This window comes from Saccostrea echinata, unplaced genomic scaffold (genome assembly GCF_033153115.1).
Source record: "Saccostrea echinata isolate AGI-Se365-2 ecotype Australia unplaced genomic scaffold, CSIRO_AGI_Sech_v1 ptg000051l, whole genome shotgun sequence".
Classification (NCBI taxonomy): Eukaryota; Metazoa; Mollusca; class Bivalvia; order Ostreida; family Ostreidae; genus Saccostrea; species Saccostrea echinata.
The window spans coordinates 5,443,647-5,466,733 of NW_026889800.1; the positions used below are offsets into that span (position 1 = coordinate 5,443,647).

General features: G+C 32.7%; 1 protein-coding gene across 1 annotated transcript; it reads right to left on the minus strand.

The window, feature by feature from the left end:
* Positions 1-945: 945 nt before the first annotated feature.
* LOC133203603 (thyrotropin-releasing hormone receptor-like) lies at positions 946-5,374 on the minus strand. Its single transcript, XM_061339372.1, has 2 exons — positions 5,114-5,374; positions 946-2,027 (listed from the first exon to the last, which is right to left on the minus strand). Exon 2 carries the CDS (start codon positions 2,010-2,012, stop codon positions 975-977), a length of 1,038 nt encoding a protein of 345 aa, XP_061195356.1. The 5' UTR covers positions 2,013-2,027; positions 5,114-5,374; the 3' UTR covers positions 946-974.
* Between the last annotated feature and the right edge of the window lie 17,713 nt (positions 5,375-23,087).

A 23,087-nucleotide genomic window follows, 5' to 3' on the forward strand; every position in this document is an offset into this window, starting at 1 on the left:
TCAAAACAAAATTGAAAAATTCAATACATACTTTGAATTATTTTAGCTCTAACTGTGGGTTTACTATGAGTTTGAACGTAGATGTTACATTTATTCAGTATCTGATTTCGTGACCGCGGGTACCCCTTCCATTGACACATCAATATACGATTGATAAGAACAAATTAACTTTTTGTAAAACATTTTTGCTTTTATTAATTCTTAGTGTTGCCAATTGTTATCAAAAGGCGTTCTGTAAAAAGAGGAATAAACACAATGTCTCAATAATTTCCGAAAAGCCCACATATCTAATGAATAAATCTGCTGATGAAGAACAGTAGGGTCAAATGACTCAAGTGAGCGTTGTGGCCCATGGACCTCTTGCTAGGATATTGAGCACAAATTGTTTAAGAAAACGACTTAATTGGCATTATTGCCTGTTGTCTAATACTTTTTCTTTTTTGTAAATATAATGTTTTGTAAGTAAAACTTAAAATCCTTCTCCACTGGTCATGGCTTTAGTACATTTTGGAAAGAGAGTTTTAAAATATTTTTCTTAGAACATTTTTCTGATTCATCATCATCATCATAAAAAATCACTCTCTCTCTCTCTTTTGAAAGGAATGTTTAAAATAATACCACACTATATTTATTTTTCATTGAAAAGGTGAAATTACGAGCATTCATCAAAATCGAATGTTGAAAGAAAATTATTTATCAGTAGCCTGCCTCGTTAAACAAAATGATCGTACTCAGAACTTTTAAAGAGTTAAGGACAGTTCCTGGACATAAAATTGGTAAAACGTGATAAATTCTCTTTTTGTATCAAACTGTGTGATTTTTCATGCGGTTTGAGATATTATCAAAGAAGACTCTACAAAGAAAATTCAAACTATTTGATAACATTGTTACTAATTAAAGATTCGACAGTTAGGAATACAAAATGCCATTTGAATAACAAATGTAAAGAACATAACAGTGAAGTTTTAATGGCGTCAATGTTTCTGACATTTTGATGATTCTTTGAAACACCTTCGAAAACTTTTACTGCACGCACAATACAGAACAAAATTAATAGCAAAATTGGTATAATACATGATTTGGAGACAATGCTGAATTAGAAAGAGATCAAAATTTTCTTGTCGTCTTTTTAAGAAATCATTAACCAGTATAAAAAACCTAAATCCATGGCTAGGAAGATTGAGCACAAGGAACACCGTTGACACAATGATTAACATAACAGTTAATCGAACTTGTGCCTTGGATAAAATATTAAACATCGGGGAAGTGGAGGTGTACATTCTTCCGTGGCTCATTTGGAATTGTCGAAAGTAAAATCTCCGAATAGCTCGAATGACAGCAAGATTAAATACAAAAACAGCGGCAATTGGTACTATAAATGTAATAATACTGTCAAAGTAGGTAATGACACGAAGAACATGGTAATAACTCTCTCGAATTCTGCATAATTGCCTTTCATTATCGTCAAGCTGATCTGTTTTCATAGTGAAAAAGCAATGGGAATAAAATAGCATAGCAAATGATGTTATGATAGTCAATGCAATCAAAACTCGCTGTCTAGAACACATCCGGGGACCTTTAAGAGGATGGCACACGACTATGTATCTATCCAACATTATCAGAACCACATACCAAATGGACAAAAAGCTCGTGACATAAGTGACATAAATGGAGATCATACAGAATATTCCTGACTGGGAGGCGAAACGGGATCTGTCGATACTACCGAACCAGCTAACCAATAAGGCAGAAAGGAACCACGTGTCTGACACGCTCAGTGCCGCCAGATAGACGCTGGAAGGCTGCTTCGCAAAACTAGTGAAGACGAAGACACGAAAAGATAACGTGTTTCCAATGATCCCAAAGATGCACAGGATTGGAATGAAGTATTTGTAGAGAATATGAACGAAGTCGTAAAAGTTCTCATTTTGATCCAAAAAGTCCGTGACATTTAATGCTACATCAGATGTGTTGAAAGTTTCGTTTGAGATATTTAAAGCTCTTTCCACCATTGGCACAAATGTATCCTGAAAAAAGACAGAAACAAAATTGGAGTAGAGTTTAAGACATTGAAGAGTAATAGAAAATACAGGAAACGAAATCAATATTTTGAAAAAGAAAACTTTCATTGAATTGTTATCAGATATACTTTATCAGCAAAATTTTAACAATGTTTGCTGTGACTGTAATTAACAAAGGATTAACACATTAATAATTTAGAACATACAAGTTTGATGAATTACCTAATCATGTTATTATTATTTAATGCTAAAATAACTTGAGAGTAATTAAGAATAGAGATGAAACAGCAGCTACTCTGTTTGATAAAGTGTTTATTGCCAGCATGATTATGTAGTATTAATCTACGTCTCTTTACCGTTATCCGTAAGATCTTTTTCATTAATTTAAATCAATACATCTGTAATGGATAACAGAAACCCGCTGATGTAAATCTAAATTAACACTAAGTAACCGTAGACCCTTTTACTCTCATTTTTTTTTTATTAAATAAGTTCTGGAGATTTACGAAAGGCGTGTCAAATATGAAGGCCTAATTTGAATTTCAGACTGGATGTGCTATATATACACAGCTAAACGGATCAATACATAGGGCTCAAAGGGTGTGGCCGGTTAACAGAGTACGCGTACTCCTCCTAGGCACCTGATCTCACCTCTGGAATTTTTTTTATGCCCTGTACATAGATTTGTATTGTTTGTAGATTTGTATTGTTTGTAGATTTGTATTGTTTGTAGATTTTGTATTGTTTGTAGATTTGTATTGTTTGTAGATTTGTATTGTTTATAGATTTGTATTGTTTGTAGATTTGTATTGTTTGTAGATTTGTATTGTTTGTAGATTTGTATTGTTTGTAGATTTTGTATTGTTTGTAGATTTGTATTGTTTGTAGATTTGTATTGTTTGTAGATTTGTATTGTTTGTAGATTTGTATTGTTTGTAGATTTTTTCAGACCGATCACTGTTCGTTATTTTAAACTGAGTTTACACACCCTCACACACATACACACCAACCTATATATATATATATATATATATATATATATATATATATATATATATATATATATATATATATATATATATATATATATACCCAAATATATATACAGTAAAACTCGTTTAGTACGAACACGGATATAAGGAATTACGGATAGAGCGAAGTTTTTTGCAATCCCCGGCGAAATTCTTAACAATTCCTTGTAAACTATTACGGATATAACGAACTCGGATATAAATAACGAAATTTACATCTTTTGTAGCGAATTTTTAAAGAATTTAGTTTTTAAAATATTGAACTGACATTTACTTTGTAAGTATATATATTTAAAACACTATTCATCCGAAAATTTTTGAACTAATGAAATTTTATATTTTATACTTCCCTAAATACATTTGGAAGTCATACTTCAAGGAAAAAAATTTATATTGCAAACTCGCTATGTATACTCTAACGAATTTGTTGTACGGATATAACGAATTACGGATATAGCAAAGTAAATTCTTAGGTCCCCAGAACTTCGCTATAACCGAGTTTTACTGTATATATATATATATATATATATATATATATATATATATATATATATATATATATATATATATATATATATATATATATATATATATATATATACACAAAATGATGATGATATATAAATGTACACGAAGTTAAAAAAAATCTGTATTTTAGGATTTCATAATTGTTATGATCCTTCAGTCCATTGTCATAAAGATTCTTTATAGTATTAATTATATTCTTGTAATTCTTTTAGTCTCCTTACTGGCTTAATGAATCTGTATGTCCAATAGATATCAAAGAGGAATATTTAAATGGAAAATCTGTAAGCTTAAAACTAATCCATCATCAATATTTATAGTGTTTTATTATTCTTAATGCAGTAATACATGAAAAGCAAGAAGTAGACTAATTGTATTTTCCTTGTAATAAAAATGGTAGTAACTTTCTTCAACATTGTAATTTGCTATGCAATCATGAGTGTGCGATAATAGCGTTAGGGAATAATAGGAGAAAGGGGAATAATAAATATTTAAAATATTTTGCTCTCGATAACTGTATACGAACTTTAAGAAAAACCAAGATCTTAAATTAAATTTGTTAAGTTTTTCTAGGGTAAAAATCCAAACAAAATGCTTTATTCCTTTACAGGATAGTAAAATAGAAACTGTGTATCAAAACAGAAATGATGATGAGGTAGAGGACAACATTTATCTCATCAAAGCCTTTTTTTATTTAAATATTTAGGATTTCCAACGTTCTGGCATGAACATCACTGTAGAGACATAATTTGTGGAAATGCGCATCTGATGCATCAAAATTGGTACCGTACATGTATATGATTTTCATTATGACCCCTGGGTCGAGGCCTCTGCTGGTAGACTGTTAGTTCCCGAGGGTCTCTACAGCCCAGTAGCTAAGTACTAGCTTGAAAATACGGATATATATTTGAATGCTGTTGTAAAATTTAGAAATTTATTTCAAAATTAAGGACAATCTCTCTCATGCAAAGCTCTGATCCTTCGACGAATTTGGCTCCAATGTTTGGCACCTTTTTTCAGCTCTTCAAAGTCTTTTTTATCTAAATATTTCGTATTTCAAATGATTTGGCATGAGCATCACCAAGGAGACATAACTTGTCGAAATGCGCATCTGGTGCATCAAAACTGGTATCGTATATGATTTACATTTATATCAAAAGTCTAATTATATACCTTTTACTAAAGAATGGCTATATTCAACTATGCAACAGAAGCGTATCTTTTTAAACTTTCCTGTTCAATCTGTGAGGATACGATATCAAAAATGTAGTTTATGTATATCACTAATCATACATTAAGAAAGAACCTCAAAGAATACGGAAAACAGTTCAGTGTATTTTCTCATTTATGAAGTATTTTAATCTTTTATCTTCACAAGTAAACTCTTGTGTTTTATTGTACAGCTTTAGGATAAAACATGATTTTGTATAAAAGGAGGATAATAATGTAAATTTTCAACAATATCACATAGAAATAAAATTAAGATTTGAACTTGTATGTGGAGTGAAGATTATGTAAATAATATATTTTACATACCTATTAACAGTGTTGCTCAAGCATTAACACCAAACAGCACACCTTGTAAATAAGTAGTCCATGAAATAGATTCCAAAAAATAAATGATGATTACTCCGTTGAATATTGCATTTGATATAAAAACCCAGCGCGTTAGTTATATTCACTATAGCGGTAATGAAAATAAGTTCCTCCCTGGAGTAAGTATTCGTCACTGGACGTGTAACCGAGATTTAAGCTTTCTTAATAGATAGCAGATAGCAGCAGCCACAGTTGTATTTTTTTCAGCTGAGGAGAGGTGTGTTGTGAAGCTTCCGTCAAAGTTACGATCTATAATTCCTCTGTTAATCGATTCAGAGTTTACTACCTTCTCTAAATGATAGAAACCCACTCAGAGCAGCTGTGAAAGGCCAATGAAACAATTAGATTAAATTCATAATCGGATATCTGATAGAGGTATTGTTATTTGAAAATATTATCATTGGAAACTTAATATATTAAATTTCTCCCCAGGATATGAACTGATTGGAGAAGAATGAAATAAAAGCTTGATATCATAGATATTGCAGTCTTGTTTTGTACTTATTTTGACTTCAGTCAAGTGAAAGGCACAAAATGCAATTCTAAATTATAATACCCGTAATTCTAAACTTTTAATATATACAATGACATCATAATGATTGCAGGTAAAATATATTTCATACTTCGATAACAAATATTATAATATTATATTTCTGTATTGGTAATTAGAAGATAAAAAGTTGTCATATGAGAGAGAGAGAGAGAGAGAGAGAGAGAGAGGACTGATAAATCCAACTTTACCTGGAACTCTTTTACGTCATTTGGATATTTCGATAGTTTAGCTTTAAGAATATCAAATTCATCGGAGTATTCAAATGCGCACATGCTTACTTAAAATCTAGATAAACACACACACTTTCGTAAAAAAAAAAAAAAAAAAAAAAAAAAAAAAAAAAAAAACCATTAGTAATTCACCAATAATAGTACATAAAGTCAAATTTGTCTTCAGTAATTTCTGTTATATTTTGATGCAGTCCAATACTCTGATAAAGATATGTTTCTCTATTAGAATAAACTGTATATAGTATACAGAAACAGTAGTTAGTAATGAATATTTCTGTTGTTTTAATTAACATTGTCAACATTTTCCTTCATTAGTAACATATGTTTCAGTTTAAGTTTTCAATATACACGTTTTTTCCTTCACAGGTCCTTCAAAAATGGACTGCAAAGCATGGACGATATGAATGTGTTTCTGACTGAAATCTAAAGAAAAGTTTCCAGGTTAATTGTATTGAAAATATGTATTATAAAAAAGTTCTTTTATTATGAAACATCTATCTAATATTATATATTGTATTGTAGTGTATCCTTCACCATTAACCTCAGAATCAAAAGACTGTTTCACGTATCAAAAAAGATATATTATAATAGTTTTTTACCATCTACAATTAAGTTATGGAATGATTTGCCAGATAGCACGAAATCTGCAACAAGTGTAGCTAAATTCAAACAAAGTATTCAAAATAAAAATCTTGATGATAAAATAAAATCAAAATTATACAGTTACGGACAAAGGAAATTAAATATATTCCACTGTCAGTTGAGAAACTTGTCAAGTAATCTTAATGCAGATTTGTTTAATCATAACTTAGTTGGTTCACCTAAATGCTTAAAATGTGGTTATTCTTTTGAAGATTCTGTTCATTTTTTCTTTCAATGCCCATGTTATGATCTTGCCAGGAACTCTTTGATCACATATATGATTGATCATGACATACCAAGAGATATCAATATTGTATTGTCTGGTTATGATTGTCTATCTCTTAAAGAAAATTTGTTATTATTTGATCAAGTTCATAATTTTATAAAAAATACTAAAAGATTTTAGAATGTGAAAATGTAATAAGCATTAATGTGCAGCATGTACACTGAAAGTACATATACATATATGGCTCTGAGCCTCTTCCCCTTTTCCGTTATCCCCACCCTCTTTTTTTTTCTCTCTCTCTCTCTCTCTTTCCTTTCATTATTCCACCTTATTGTTCAATTCCCCTCTTTTTTCAATTTTGTACATTGTATCCTCCTTAAAAATTAGTCTAAAATACATGTCTTTGTAAAAGTTATGATATATATTATTGTAACATTTCATGATTTGTACCTTGATCTTTAATGGAGAGAACTTATATAGGCCATTTTGCCTGCTGTTCAATCCATATTCATTGTATATACATTTATGTATATCATGAATAAAATACTTCTTAAACTAAAAAAGATATATACGTTAATCTTTTTAATGAGATGAACAGGAATCACTACTTCACCCCCATTCTCTGCCCCCCCCCCCCCTCCAATGAAAAATAACTGACATCCACCGTCATTCTCGATCCTCTTTAAGTTGCTTGTACCATAGGCACTCCCAGTCTAAATTTATGGATATGAATATTTCTTCCATATACCATATAACATACCTTACATTAATGAAACTAAATATATTTTCATTTACTAATTAAAAAACATGCTTGTGTATAGGTTTATAAGTAAAAGACATGTAGACTTTGTGTTAAACTGATCACATTAAATACTTACGGCAACTTGTCTTTGAATGTGGCGAATTGTTAGTGGCGATCTCTCTGGTATTTTAGTGCATGCATGCAAATCCCGACTATTCTCAAAAGCATCCGTTAAACCTTGCTTATATATTTTCTTTGCGGAACTCAGGGTCCACGCAAAAAAATCTAACAAATGATTATCATATAATGAATTATACATACATGTGTATAATGGAATCAATTTATCAACGTAACTATGACAAAATAATGATATCTGTATATTTTGTCACGAATCACAAATGAAAATCTTGATATATGATTACATGTTACAGGCGCATTGAGGTGTGCACTTCTTACTTTCTGTTTATACCTTTTGTATCAACTTAATCTGATTGGCACTTCTCAGTAAGAGAGGCAAGCCAATCAATTATCTAATGAATTTGTCAGGGTGTTCTACGGCCACAAGTGGACACAGGACTCCTGATGTTGTGAGGATCTTACACATATAATGATTCTTCAAATGATGCAATACAAATAACTATATGCTTCAAGTAGCTATCATTACTAACACCATGGTTTCAATGTAATTTTTTAAAAAATAAAATAAATAAATAAAAGGTAAAGGTATGCAACATAATTTGATTTGCATGAAACATTAATTTGAATGAAGTATAAGAGAAAATCTAGTTGTGCTTAGTTTTTGTTTTCGGTATATATGTGTGTAGTCTTTGTAAAGACCCCCACTTTGTAAATAAGTATTCTCTTTGTAGTTTGTGGCATCTATCTCTTAAATGGGATGAATTGAAACATTAATCGTTGTCGAGGCAGATCTTACTACTATCATGAGAAAAAAAACCAAAAAAAAAAAAAAAAAAAAAAACAAAAACAAAAACAAACAAGATGTAATACCTTCTTATGCTGAATCCATGTTTCCATATCCTGTAACACTAAATGTATCTTTACGTTCTTCTGAACCTCTGCCAGTAAATAGAACCGTAACGTGTTATGTACTAAATTAATGTACGTTATAATTACAGTAAAACACGCTTAGAGCGAACACGCTTATTATGAATTGACGCTTACAGCCAAGTGATGTTTATTCTCCATGCCCCTAAAATATATTGTGAACTTAAATTATATAACGAATTACGTTCATAACAAAGCAAAATCGTCTTTCCCTGGCACTTCGTTATAAGCATGTTTTCTGTACATATAAAGGGCTCAGAGAAAGCAAAGTTATGAAATGAATTTGAAAAATAAACATAGATGAATATACTTGAACTGATTTTATTATTATTCTCGAGAAAATGGGGACTTGTCAATGTTCAAAGCTCACGTCTGGCATTACTTAAACATGCTTCACATAAATAGAAAGGAGCGAGGAAGAGCCCTTCCCATGAATCATTTATGTATCCCTTTAACTTCTCTTTTAAGTATCTCATTCTTACAAGATGTTTGATTTATCGGTTTGTTCTTTTGATATTGCATGAATAGTATGTTCCTTTCCTTCTCTGCCTTTGTGAGTAATAATTAAGAGTAATATGCGCTGGTTTTTATCATTATACGATTCATATGCGTGATTATTAGGTACAGATATTGCTTTAAGTTAAACTCAGAAAATCGATGCTTCTATCAAACGAAATTTCTTTTTAAATAAATTATTAAGCGTCTTAACGTCCACAATTAATTCAAATTGATGAATGCATTTTTAATTTCACAGCTTACGGTGTTGTGAAATCTATTTCAAATATTCTCTTGACGGTGATTGTAAGTTCCTCTAAATAAGTCTGCATGTGTAGCAAATGTTTAACCTTACTGCCTACAGCGTTTATATTTTTATATTCACATATTACACAAATATTATTGCTTTAAAACCTTTATGATGAAGAGCAAAATCCTTGTTTTAAAAATAAACATCGGATTAGCCAAAATACATCTCAGTCGATGAGGCAATTCCCTTCATAAAAAAGTCATCAATTAGAATTTTATCTTCTTTTTATCATTTTTTTATCCTACCATTCCACGGAAAGGTTAAAACAGTGATCAGACCTCTGCTATCTCGTCTGCTGGGGAAAACAATATATCAAAACATCGATCTACAACACTGTGCCAATTTAGAGTAATTAATTAATTATCTTGATTGACAACCAGTAATACATTATGAACAAAACAGACAAATAAAACCGTCAAAATGAAGGATTCTATTATCTCTAATTACAATACCAGACAGAGAATTACACACACTTAGAGAAGCAGATAAAGGAGTCAGTAAATAACGTTACAGACGAAACAAATGTATAAAATTACTGTCCAAAAAGAAGAAAAGAACTTTATCTGGGTTAGAAAACCTGAGGTGGATTGTGACAGATACAAAACCTATATAAAAAAGAAGCTATCTGTATAATGGCATATATAGACACCAAAGACTCAAAAACTTAGGAAAGATAATCTTAATATTCCCGGAAGAGCCGTCGCTCAATGATCTGAAGATCGTGGGTTAAAACCCCGGCAGCGACGGGCCTAAATCTTTAAAAACTATTTCGCCAAGCTCTCGGCACTTTGAAGTGAAAGTTGCGATTGTTTCAGATGAGACATTAGAAAATTGAGGTCGCGTATGTGGTGGGTGCTGTTACGTTAAAGATACCTCACTGTTCAATGGCCCTATAAACTGAATAAAGGTAAATTCGAAGCCTTCGCCGATTTATGGTGTGGTCTTTAAATGAGTTAGTCTTCTCAAATGGGACGTCAATCAATCAATCAATTAATCAATCAATCTTAGTTCTCTAAAATATCACGATCTGGCAATTAAAAAAAAAATAGAATAAACACTTAGGATTGAACATTGATATCAATGTTCCTGGTTTCTGCAAATCAAAGCACATGGGTAATCTCTTTTTAATTAGAGAATCACGTGGTACATGTACTGACAAATTGAAGATATGTTCACGTGAAAAGTTGCACTCAGCTTGTTGTTTTTATCTTCTTAATAATCATTTAATTGAAATTTCCAAAAGAACTAGATGCTTCTTAGAATTTGTTTGTAAAGGATTAAAAAAAAAAAATAATAAAATGACGGCAACTTTAATTTCTAAAGTGAAGTTTTAAATATCAGCATTTATATGTGCTAGCAAATGAGAAATTTACCCATCCATCAAATAAAAATCTGATACTGTGAAGATAACTGTAATCAAAATGTCATAAAAGGAAAATTTAGAAAATAATGATGCATAAAAATTGCTTTTTGGAGTACAGTTTTATGCCATTAAACATTTCTTGAAAGGAATAAATTACTTGCGGTAATAAATTTTATATCCTGAGAAAAAACAACCCCTATCATGTTTTGTAAACATAAACGAGTAGTGTGCGGTAATCAAAAGAGCAACAAAACACATCGCATATCTGATTGATAGGACGCTCTAGATACCAGGGACCACGTGAGAGAGAATAAGTTAGGGAGACATTTTACTCACTTCTTTTACGTTTTGCCTTCTAAGAGGAATATTCTGTTATCCAGGGACAAATGTTGCCCAACCATGCATTTCAAACTATGTACCTTACTTCAAATTACAATACTACGCTAGCTCTTTAATTTATGGTAACCACCACCCCAGTTCTTGGGGATGAAACCGATCAGTCAAAATACGACCCAATGATAGGTTATATTTTCTAAAAAAGTTCTTCTGAGCTACTAAATGCTGACCCTAAACGAGGCTGCCCAAATCCCTGAATCATCAACCTATCAGCCAGCCAGCAGCCTCCCAGGGCTCAAAAATCGGCCGCACTCAAAGCATGCGGATAAGTATTGAATGAGAGAATTCTTTTGTTCTTAATATTAAGATAAATTTCTTAAGTGCAGTAAGCAATAAATGATCCCTGTTGGAATTTTTTTTTAACTGAGACCGACCTTCGAGAACATTTTTGAAATTAAATTGTGATAAATCGATGATTGTTTAACTATTCTGTAAAGTCCTAGAGTACAAAACGGTCTCAGATAGGAGATGCTTTCTACTTCATAGCACGTGATTCTACTTCTGAGATTTTCTAAGGTCCATAATTTATCTGTTCTGTTTTTATTGCTTTTGTGGACCTTTGGGCACGATTACTGTTTGATATCTTCAGATTTCATAAAGAATGAGTGGACTTAACACCCTATTTTGGATCTTTTTGTGATTCCTCTACCAAGCTGTAAATGAAGTGAATCCAAAATATTTTACAAGCAATTAAAAGAACTACGTATACATGATTTTATTATTAGGTAGAAATCTGTACAAAAGCAATGCCTTGTTCCTATGAATCAAAATTGAAGCAATGATACATTAGTGTAGCCGTCCGGAATTTGACATGTACCCGGAGTGGTTTTTAGGTCACATAATCAATATTAATAGCAGGCGGGGCTATCGATCGGCGTCAGTGTCGATATATCTCTCTCTCCTTCTCTCTCTCGTTAGAAATTCGAATATGTGTATGGTATATTACAGCGATCTCAATATGAAATTTAAGAATATGCGAGGACACGCAAAGTTATATTAACATTTAATTTGCTAAATTCTGAAAATATTGCAACCAAACACTCTCCAAGACATGATTTAGATCGAGGTCAGGTTGAAGAATACAATGTAATTGTTTTCACGATTACACTCGCAGGTGGACATCACGTAATGAATTGTAATATTCAACAGGTCAATCGAAGTCAAATCAAGGTTAACGCAGTCATAACAATGGAAGCGAGAAGTTCGTTTTGAACATGTTTTTTGTACAATTAAGTATGAGCGCACGTTTGTCGGCTATTCTCCTTTTAATATGACATTATTTTGTTCAATATACAACTACAGTTTTCTTAAGAACAGCCGACAAACATGCGCTGACTATGTATTCAGACGATGAAAAACGCGTGACCCTGATTATCTATTGATATTCAAGAAATCTTCGGGCCCCTTGCCTTCGATATTTATTTTGTTTTTCTCGAAAAGAGCGTTTTAAATTCATATCTGTACCAAGAATACACGGTATAGAATACAAGATATCGGGTATTTATATGATAGAAAGAAATAAACATTTTATAAGACTTTAATTTACGGCATTTTTTCTGGACACTTAAGTCCACCCATTCTTTGTGCTACTGTATTACAAAGCTATGAAATGGAAAACTTAAAAAAAGAATTTTAAGAACTGTAAAAAGTAGGTGGGCATCTTTATTAAAATTGTTTAGATGCCAGGAACCTTCAAATTAGTTCTGTATATTCTGGTACCAAATGTGCAAAGATAATATCTAATTAAAGTTAATAGCACTGTATCTGTTTTCTTGAAAGCGCGTGTAAAAACAGAGCAAAAGCAGAGTTGAAAGAAAGATAGTTTCAGCTGAGTTTAATTTCAAGATTAAAATACATGATTGCCCCCATCTGTGAACTTTTAGCCATCTATCTGCCATATGATTAAATAGCGTAAGGAAAATGAAATCAGCAATATTTTTTAAAGAACTGAACAATATATGAAATAAAGTTCAAAATTACGCCACCCTTAAGAAAAGTCAGCATTGTTATTAAACTTATCGTGGCTCGTACGTGTAATGTTTTTAATCAAAAGAATATTTTAAATCATATGTAAGCTTGCTTGAAACATTTAAGTAAGTTAATGCAATGTAAAGAAAAACTCATAGTTTTAGAGAAGACTAAAATATTTTGAAACAAAGCATCTTTTTATTTATTATGAGAAAAACTAGTAGAAATAGTTGGATTTTTTTTTTTGTGTGTGTTTTTTTTGTAATTTAATCTGAACACGTAATCTATGTACATAACTTAATATCATAAATGGTTCATAATAAGTTAGAACATTCACACAACGCACACTTTGGTTAACTCGACTTCGATCTGTCACAATTCCTTCATGGCAATTTAATGTAATCAATACATGAAGTCTGGTTTTTTCATATTTTAATGTACCTATAATTATGAAGAAATCAAATTGAACACAAATTTCTTCCAATCCAGGCTTCCCTCAAACATTTTTAACTTTCGGGAAACACATTTCTCTAAAATATATTGAAGTCGATGCTCAACTACTTTAATAGTAAGTAAGAATGTTTTCATTAATGCATGTCTATTCCTGGCAACAAAAATGTATTTAAAAGGTATGAATAAATTTCAAAAATGTCTTCTTCATGAACATAGAAAAAGATAAGATTTTGAGGAGGGTCTAACTACACACAGAAAAACAGATTAATACATAAACGGACGGAAAGGTACACAGGGGTTCGAATATTGCTTCTTCCATTTCCCATTTAATGAGAATCAATTTTTCTGTTGTTCTATAAAGCTATAAATTTGGTCACTGCTAACTGTGCTCAGCAACGGTACTTGTTTGATTTATGTTTTGCTCATTAAAAACGATTGACTAGTGCTGAAAATCAATTGAGCATCTAAATAAAAGTACAGTACAAAATTGTAAGACTTTCCAATACTTTCTCATTGCATTACTCTACAAGAAAAAGCACATATTTCTGGGAAAAAGACAGTATATATTTTCCTTCATTATTGCACTGAAATTCTATCAAAGAAAGTTTATCATACAAAATAATGAAGAATGACGTCAAAGTTCAAAATGTTTAAACACAAGAAGGAAATCTCGTAAGATTTGGTTAATGCTTTCAAGCAAACTTTATTCATATTTAAATATCAAGTTGAGCAATAAGGACAATGTTCAAAATTTGAAATGCTGAATGTTGTATAAGTTTTTTGATACATGCTTATTTATTATCTAAGTTGAGTGTTTTGTTTGGACTTCGCATTTAATATTTTGGAAAAACTTACGTGTTATTGACTTTTTTTTGAATTTCACAATATGGTTAAAAATGGAGCAGTCTTGAATCAATATGATATTGATGAATTTCTCAAAAATTGGACTAATAATATTTTATATGTTTTTGTAGATTAAAAGTAGAAACAACGAACAGCATTAAAGCTCAAAGTCAATTAAAATCAGGATCAGAGCAGAGGGATTTCCAAAATCAAGGTGGGACCAGTTGCCATTTAGGAGTGAGCATTCCCTGCCGACCGGTCACACCTGCCGTGTGCTCCTTGTCAGGCATGATCGGGAAATAACGGGGAAAAATCCGTCGTCAATTCAGTGTGTAAATAATGGCCTAATAATTAGTATGAAAAACATCAGTCAGCATATGACTTCATAATGATAGATTGTATTTGCTGACAAGGTCATTGTATCGACCATAGTACTTAGTATTAAACGAGACTGTTATATTCTTGTTTCATCAACTTGTTTGTCAATAACTTACGTGTACCTCGTCTTAGAAATTATTCATACGTAGAGCATGCTCTTGCGTATCGATAAATAACTTGCAATATGTAAATGTATGTCTACACTGACAATATATTGTGCATGGGCAATTAACCTGATTTCATCCTATAGTCAGTGGTGATAGATGCCAAGGTACCAGATACGATCACATCTCGTCCTATAGAGTCTTTGGGTGCAAGACGTGTACCTTTGCGGGTGTAAGCCTCCACGGCAGTTAGGAGCAGGAAGATAAATCTCCATTCCAGTCCAGAGATCAATCGTAAATAAGGACAAGCGTGGCAACCATCGAGAACACCGACAGCTACATGTACCAAACTAAACTCAGTTTATATTGTATATTTTTTTATCTAATTAAATGAAATTCTTACGGTAAAAGGAAGTCTTGTTGCAAATAAACAAGTCAAGGGGACTTTATATCTAGGCCCTGTTCGCTTGGTCATTAATCTGGCAGATACTCTAGAGATATACATTTACATACATTTAAATTAGTTTTTGATATTTGAAGTAAATTTGTTGTTTTGCAGTCATGGTGCAACAACAGGTTGCTTTACAGTTTGGGGTTTATATTTCTACACAGAACGTCTTTTCCGTTGTTTGAGAGAAACTGGGAGGGTTGCCGATGACCGCGACCAGGACGTCCGTGCTTTACGACGCCATGTCAGGACAGAGTTATTTGTCTTGCCCACTTGCGTAATCGCCAACTGCCACTAAAACCTCTAGAAATACAGATGGCAATCATAACCACCAAATTCACCCTAAAACTGTAAGACACTGATTGCGCGAGTTTGGTTGGCAAGTTTGATTTGGTTTGCAAGCTCGTCGACCCTACGATATTATTCCCCTTACTACCGTACGTCGAACGCGTCGTATGGCCTGGGTGGCCACCCATGGTCCTGGGCAATTTTCTATGAGGCAATGGAGACGAATCTTTTTTTTAAGGTGAGTCACGGTTCACTCATTTTCGTGCGGACGGTCGTCGTCGTATATACCAACTTCGTAGGAATCGCTTTGCCGATGGATATGTTTTGGGGTGGGGTATGTCTAGGGTGGGATATATCACGGGGTAAAGTCACATTTGATTGTGGTAGCTGGGAATTTACCTGGCATTAGATATAGGGATGGAATCCTCCGACCAGTTGTAGCTGCATTTGTTCAAAGCATAACTTAATTTTCCAGCATGATAACGCCCGGCCTCAAATAGTCAGAGTTTATCAAGACTTTCTTTCAAATCATAATATTCAACACTGATTTGGCCTCCCTACAGTCTACATTTGTCCCCAATTGAACATCTGTGGGACGAACTGGACAGGAGGATAAGGGGGCATCGCGATTTCCCTGCTACTCTCGATCAATTAAAGATTGCTTTAAGGGAAGAGTGGGATAATATAAGGAGGATAAATTCCTTAATGAACTCCATGCACAGGAGAATAAGGGATTTAACAGATGCCCGAGGGGGCATAATGGTTTTGAGTTTTTCAATTTCACTTTCTGGGAGTACCGTTAAATGTGCTTTTAACTAATGATTATTGGTTAAAAATGTGTTAATATGCTGTATAAAGAATATAAGAAAAACTTTTGAATAAGTCATTAAAAAACTCAGAAGTTTACCCTGCATTTCTTTTTCCTTTCAGTAGCTCTCGGGTGCTTTAAGTCGTGATAGAAGATCACGAAGCCAACATTACTGGATGTTTGGGTCATGATAGGTTGCCTCCTATAATAATTTATTTGTACTGAGTCATCTTTCATTTTATATTCAACACACACTTTGCAAATAACCACATCATTATCATGTGTAAAAATATACTTCAACAAAGACATCTTGCTTTTTACATATCAAACACAATTGAAGATTATCATGTTTAACAAGACAAATTGAGTTTCCTATTTTATTTTTCAAACTCTCCATTAAAGAGCAAAACACCTTTATACAGAAGGAACTTCTGACAATTTATCATGACAGGAATAAAATGTAGAGATAATGAACAGTAATGTTGCTGAATATTCAAATTAAACAATACAAAATGTCAGCAGAGCAAACACGAACCACTCAAAACAGAAGTGGGATCAGGTGCCATGGAGGAGTAAGCATCCCCTGTCAACCGGTCATATCCGCCGTATGTCCCTTGTCAAAATAAGGTAAACGGAAATATCCGTAGACAATTCAATTGTGAAAATAATGACCTAACAATTTGTATAAAAAAGATTCGAACTAAGATAGCTTGTACCTGCAAACAAGATCATTGTATCCGCCATAAAATTTGCAAAATGTTAACATTTAACGAGACTGTTGATATCATTGTATCATCAATCTATTGGTCGGTAGCATGCTTCGTTTTAGAAATTGTTTATACATAGCACATGCTCTTGCATTTAGAATCAACTTATAGACATAAACACATATTCCGGTGAATTTTGCATAAATAAGGGAAGTTAAAAGTTGAAGTCATCAAATTTATGACAAAGTTTTATTGTTAGTTTGCTATCAATGTCTATCTGTAGTAAAATATCCAAGTATGAGATAGATGTGTCAGACTCAATTGTTTCTTTTACTTCGTAATTTCGAGTTCAATTGGATATATTAAGTCAAATTATGAATGAAAATGAATATTTGAATTAATTGATTGATTGATCACTTATATAGAGACGTCACCATATATCGGTGAAGGGCTTCAAATTTAGACCTTTACTCGGCACTCAGGGCCATTGAGGAGTAAGGGTTCTTTATCGTGCCAACGCCTGCCGGGGCACGAGGCCCCGGTTGTTAAAGTCTCATCTGAAGGAACTGCAACTTTCACTTCAAAGTGCCGAGTGCTTGGCGATGGAACAATCACTACCTCTTTTTTATCGACTTAGGTCGGTCGCGGCTGTGATTCGAAAACACGACCTTCCGATCACGGAGCGAGCGCTCTACTGACTGAGCTACCGTGAAGGTCATAATTTGAATTAAAAAATCGTCTTTGATATATTTACATGTATAAGCAAATGATATTTGATTTAATATTTTATGAAGACAAAGGCTGTTTATTGTTTTATATTCAAAACGGTAACTGGTGTAATAAAGCAATAAAATGTCACACCCTAAGTCCATGAACAAAGGAAAGAATGAGGAATCTATTTCTTTTATAAAGAAACGGTATGCTCAAATCAACCAATTTTTGCAAGAATAACGTATGATTCCTCAAGCCTAACGAATAAATCTTTAAACGTTTAGCATTTCTCTTTCAAATACTTTTTGAGTACTTTTAGAAGAACGATAAATCTTAGACAATCTTAATTCCCCTACTGAACATAAAATAAAAAAAGATACTGTGTCAATACAAATCTTGCTTCGGGCATTAAAACATAGATTAACTCACTTTTGATCTCACTTGCACTTTTCCATTATTAATTCCTTCTGTAAAAGTGATATTGAGATCAAAAATGAGCTTGTCTAAGTTATTGGCCCCGGAGCTAGACTCTATATTTTGATGAAAGAAATGCTTTCTGCTTTCTGAATCGTTGGAATTCCATGTATTAAGATCCTTTCTTGCATATGACTTTCGAAATGCTAATTGTCTTAAAACTTAAGCACCTTTCCGTATTTTCCTTAAAAGATTTCAGAAGAAATCAGTTTCAGTAAAATTTTCTTATAGATACTATAAACCACATGCATCACCGACAAAGATTTTGAGAAATGTGATTTTTCCAAAAAAATTTTTATACAACAATATGTTGTATAAAAAATTTTTGGAAAAAAATAAAGTGGGCGACGCTATGGATACTATTTTCTTATAGAAAATAACCCCTGAAATGCATTTGGATTGAAATGACAAGAATAATGTAAACGTATAATATTTAGCTATGTATTCTTTTTAGCGCCTTTCGCTGGAAGAAACTTCAGCTAAATCTAGTACAACGCTAAATGTCTTGCACATATATACTGTACATAAATAAGAACATTAAGAAAGGCGCTTGATCAAATCTACGCTTACTTGTTCAAAAATCAATTTCCGCCAAATATCGTACACACTAAATAGAATACATTTACAGTACTTTTGAAATATTTTCAAAATATTTTTGTACTTAACATTTTCCTTCTCATTGGCAACTTATCATAACCAATGGTCATATTTTAAAGAATATTCCTAAAATGTAAGAATATCATATTATATTTATCTGTGTAAATGTGGTTTTAGTACACTTTCTCGTCTTCTTCACACTCAAATAGATTAACTGTATTTGAATCTCCATTAATGATTATAATTGGAGTACAAAGTCTTAGTTAAGTTGCTTACTCTTATCTAGATACCACCACTAATGAGTGAAATGTCAGTCACACATCAGTTGTAACGTCGAATTCAAATACAACACGTACTTCATTGTTTCAATTCTATACGTAATACTCGTCATTGCTCAAAGGTGAACAAATCTCTGGTAAAAATTAAAAAAAAATAGGTAAATTTAACATTGTACAAATTATAATTTATGTACAAGATGAAATGCTTTTGTAATTTATGGAACTAATGATATATCACATTTGTTGTAGGTAAATCTATACACTTCTTGCGTTATAATAAATTAGGGCCTAAGAGTTTGGAAAAAAAAAAAATCAATACACGTTAATAAAATTAAGTTAATGAAATTTATCAATGTACAGCAGTGGATACTTCGATAACGGATGTTACCCCCCCCCCCCTCGCATCCCCACACACGACTTTTCTCTCGTTCTCATTGAAACGATAGGGCTAACATTAACTTGTAGGTTAAAGATTTCTTTGACCATGTAGGTAAGTCTAGTCACTTTCAATACTGCTTTCTTACATAAAAGGGGTAGACACTAACTTTTGTAAGGCTAAATAGCCCACAGGGCTAGCAACTATGAGTTTCTACTAGCCCTGTTACGGAAGTAGTTGTCCGGCAGTTTGTTTTGCTGCTGACCCAGTCACAGAGCAACAAGGGGGTGGGTGCGGGGGAAGGTTTCCTCTCCTGCTCGGGGGAAGGGGGAAGGGTTGTGACGGTACATATTGTCGTTTTGTACATATTGTCGTCGGCGACAATATGTACCTACCCTCACTGTACATATTGTCGTCCATCGGTACATATTGTTGCCGGCGACAATAAGTACCTAGACGAGCCTTATTTCCCCCCTGCATAATGGACGACAAAATGTACAGTCAAGCACCAGCACATATTGTCGTCGGCGACAATATGTACAGTCAAGGTCGGCGTATATTGTCGTCGATATATTGTTTTGACAAACATTTTCTTGAAAAAAGGAAAGAGAGATTAACAAACATACACACGCACGGAGGGAGACAGACAGCATTACTCCCAATACTGTTGGTAGAAAACTTTTTGGTCAGAAAATTGTGTTCAGGATTGATGTACATCACTATGATGTGTCAAGATACCACAATTCTTGCAATATATGATAACTCAGTCTATTCTTTTTTCTTGTAATTATACTTGGAGATTAAAAACATGTATTAGTTTGTTTGTTCAGTAGTAATGATTATTTGGAAATTATTTTTTGCATTATTCTTATATACAATTATGTGCCGATATAATTGGTGTTAGGGTTGACATTTTTATATCACCTGAACTGGAAGTTCAAGTGAGATTTTCTGATCACATTTTGTCTGACCGTCCCTTTTCACAATTTCAGCTTTTTTTCAAGAAGCACTGGGTCAATTTCAACCAAACTTGCCATAAAGCATCAGTGGATAAACGGGATTTAAGTTTGTTCAAATGATGGGTCATGCCCTCTTTCAAGGGAGTAGTTAAGAATTAGTTAACATTTAGTGAATTTTTAAAAATCTTTTCAAGAACCAATGTGTCAGAAAAGTTGAAACTTATCTGAAAGCTTCATTATGAGGTGTAGATTCAGATTTATTCAGAACATGTCCCTCGGGGGAAGGGTGTGGCTACAATAGGTGTTCAAAATTTTTTCATAGAATATTTAGAAAAAAATTCTTTCATAATCTTTTTTTTTCAAGAACTACTGGGTCAGAAGAGATGATACTTATGTGAAAGCTACATAGCGTACGTTAATTTTGAGGTGCTGGTACGAAAAAGATCCCTCATTGCTCAATGACCGTAAGTACCAAGTATAGGTCTAAATTTGCAGCCCTCCACCGGCAAGTGATGACGTCTACATACGAATGAAAAATTCTCGAGATGGACTTTATAACAACAAACAAACAAAAACAGAATCAATTTTGTTCAGATCATGACCCCAGGGGTAGGATTGGGCCACAATGGGTGATTAAAGTTTTAATTAGGAATATATACAGAAAATCTTTAAAATTTTACCCGAAACCAGACAGATGTACAGACCCTGAAACGTGCTACTACCTCACACGCACGCTGCACGAACGGTACACGCTCGCTACACGGTTTGCACGAAACGCTGCACGGTTTATACGAAACGCTACACGGTTTGCACGAAACGCTTTATACACATTTTTCTCACGCTTTGTACACGATTCTCGCACGCCTTGGCCTCGATCTGGATTTTCTATTCGGAATCCCTCGGACTTTATTTAAATCATTACGGATTAATCAAAGATTAATTAAGTATCGCATTTATTCACATATAAAGTTAAAATCAAAAATCGCTACACCAGTACTATATAAACTGATAAAATACTCAATGTTGAGTTGTAACAAATTAATACATATAGTTGTCATTGAATATATGACCCGCCTGTTGAAATGCCTATCATCGTCTATACATGAACATTTTTCGCTAGAGTCCCTGAAAAAAATTTCATTCATAATCTCTTAAAGCATTCAATGTTCTTACAATTATAGTTTGATGTTAAAAAGTCGTTTTATTACTGACAAATAAACTCAGTTATTGACTTAGATAAGGAAATTGATTAAATTGCGTTTGGTTTCTGCAAACGGATTGATGTTTCTTTTCTTTTTTTTTAAAGATTGATTGAATTATTTTGTGATTTAGTAAAAAAATATAATAAATTCGAATAATTCGGGTTCTGTTTATAATTTGCAAAGGTAATATGTACACTGCATCAAATACAAACATTGTGAAAGGGGGAAGGGTTAGATTACCGAGATCTTACTGTTGTATCTACAAATTTGTACATGGCTCAATATAATGGACATTTGTTTCAGTAAGTATACAATTGGGGGGATATTATAGAAACAAGTGCCCGTGGTAAAGAAAAAAGGATATCCATATCTCTAGCGGGGCCAGATAATTCATTAAATGCACTTATTTCAGAATGTTTACTATAACGTTTCATTGCATACTTAAACTTTAATTCAACATTAAAATTTTATAAGGTAAAGAAACCTGGGGTGGGGTGGGGGTGGGGGTGGGGTAAGTATTGTAACTCTTTAGCTCTTTTGAGGCATTGTGTTTATATACCAAACACCTTGTAAAATTCTTAATTCAAACCCCGTCTTGACCAAAAAAAAAAAAAAAAAAAAAAAAAAATAAATAAATAAATAAATAAATAAAAATCAATAGTCTCGGCACTTAACAATACGTTCAATATATATGTATACATGACCAAAGTGCTAAAAAAATGCACTAGAACTGCGTGATTAATAAAACAATTAATATATAATTAGATTTATTTCTCTATATATTTTATTTTATTTACGAAAAGACTGGCAAATCAATTCACTATGTACAGAAAATAGGATAAATTTAAGAAATAAAATCCAAGGGTATTTATTTGTAGCAGTTAAATACTAATGAAACCATTAATTTCACGCATTAAAATTCAATCGTTATTCTCGGGTGTCATTTTAGCCATGATTGACAAGAGATAAATTAAATAGCAGAACAAGTTTTCAGTTCCCGGCACGCGGAGCCCGTGATCGCTGTTGCAAATGACCTTGATCACAGTCGTACATGTAAGAAGAGTGTTGAAAGTGTAAAGAAGATTCCAATATATTTTTAAGGGTGTATCGGGCGCACCCCGAAGAAAGCAATATTTTTCTTTAAAAAGAAAATTATCGATTGAACACTTGTTAACAAGAAAACCTCAAAGTTTGTGTTTTCGTTTGACCCCCTCCTCCCCGGAAATATTTAACCCTGTATATGCCGATGCATGTGAATTATGATTCATTTATTTGACAATTATTAATCAACCAATTTT

Coding starts and splice junctions, on each gene's coding strand:
- LOC133203603 (XM_061339372.1), bottom strand. CDS start 2,012: ATGGTGGAAAGAGCTTTAAATATCTCAAACGAAACTTTCAACACATCT.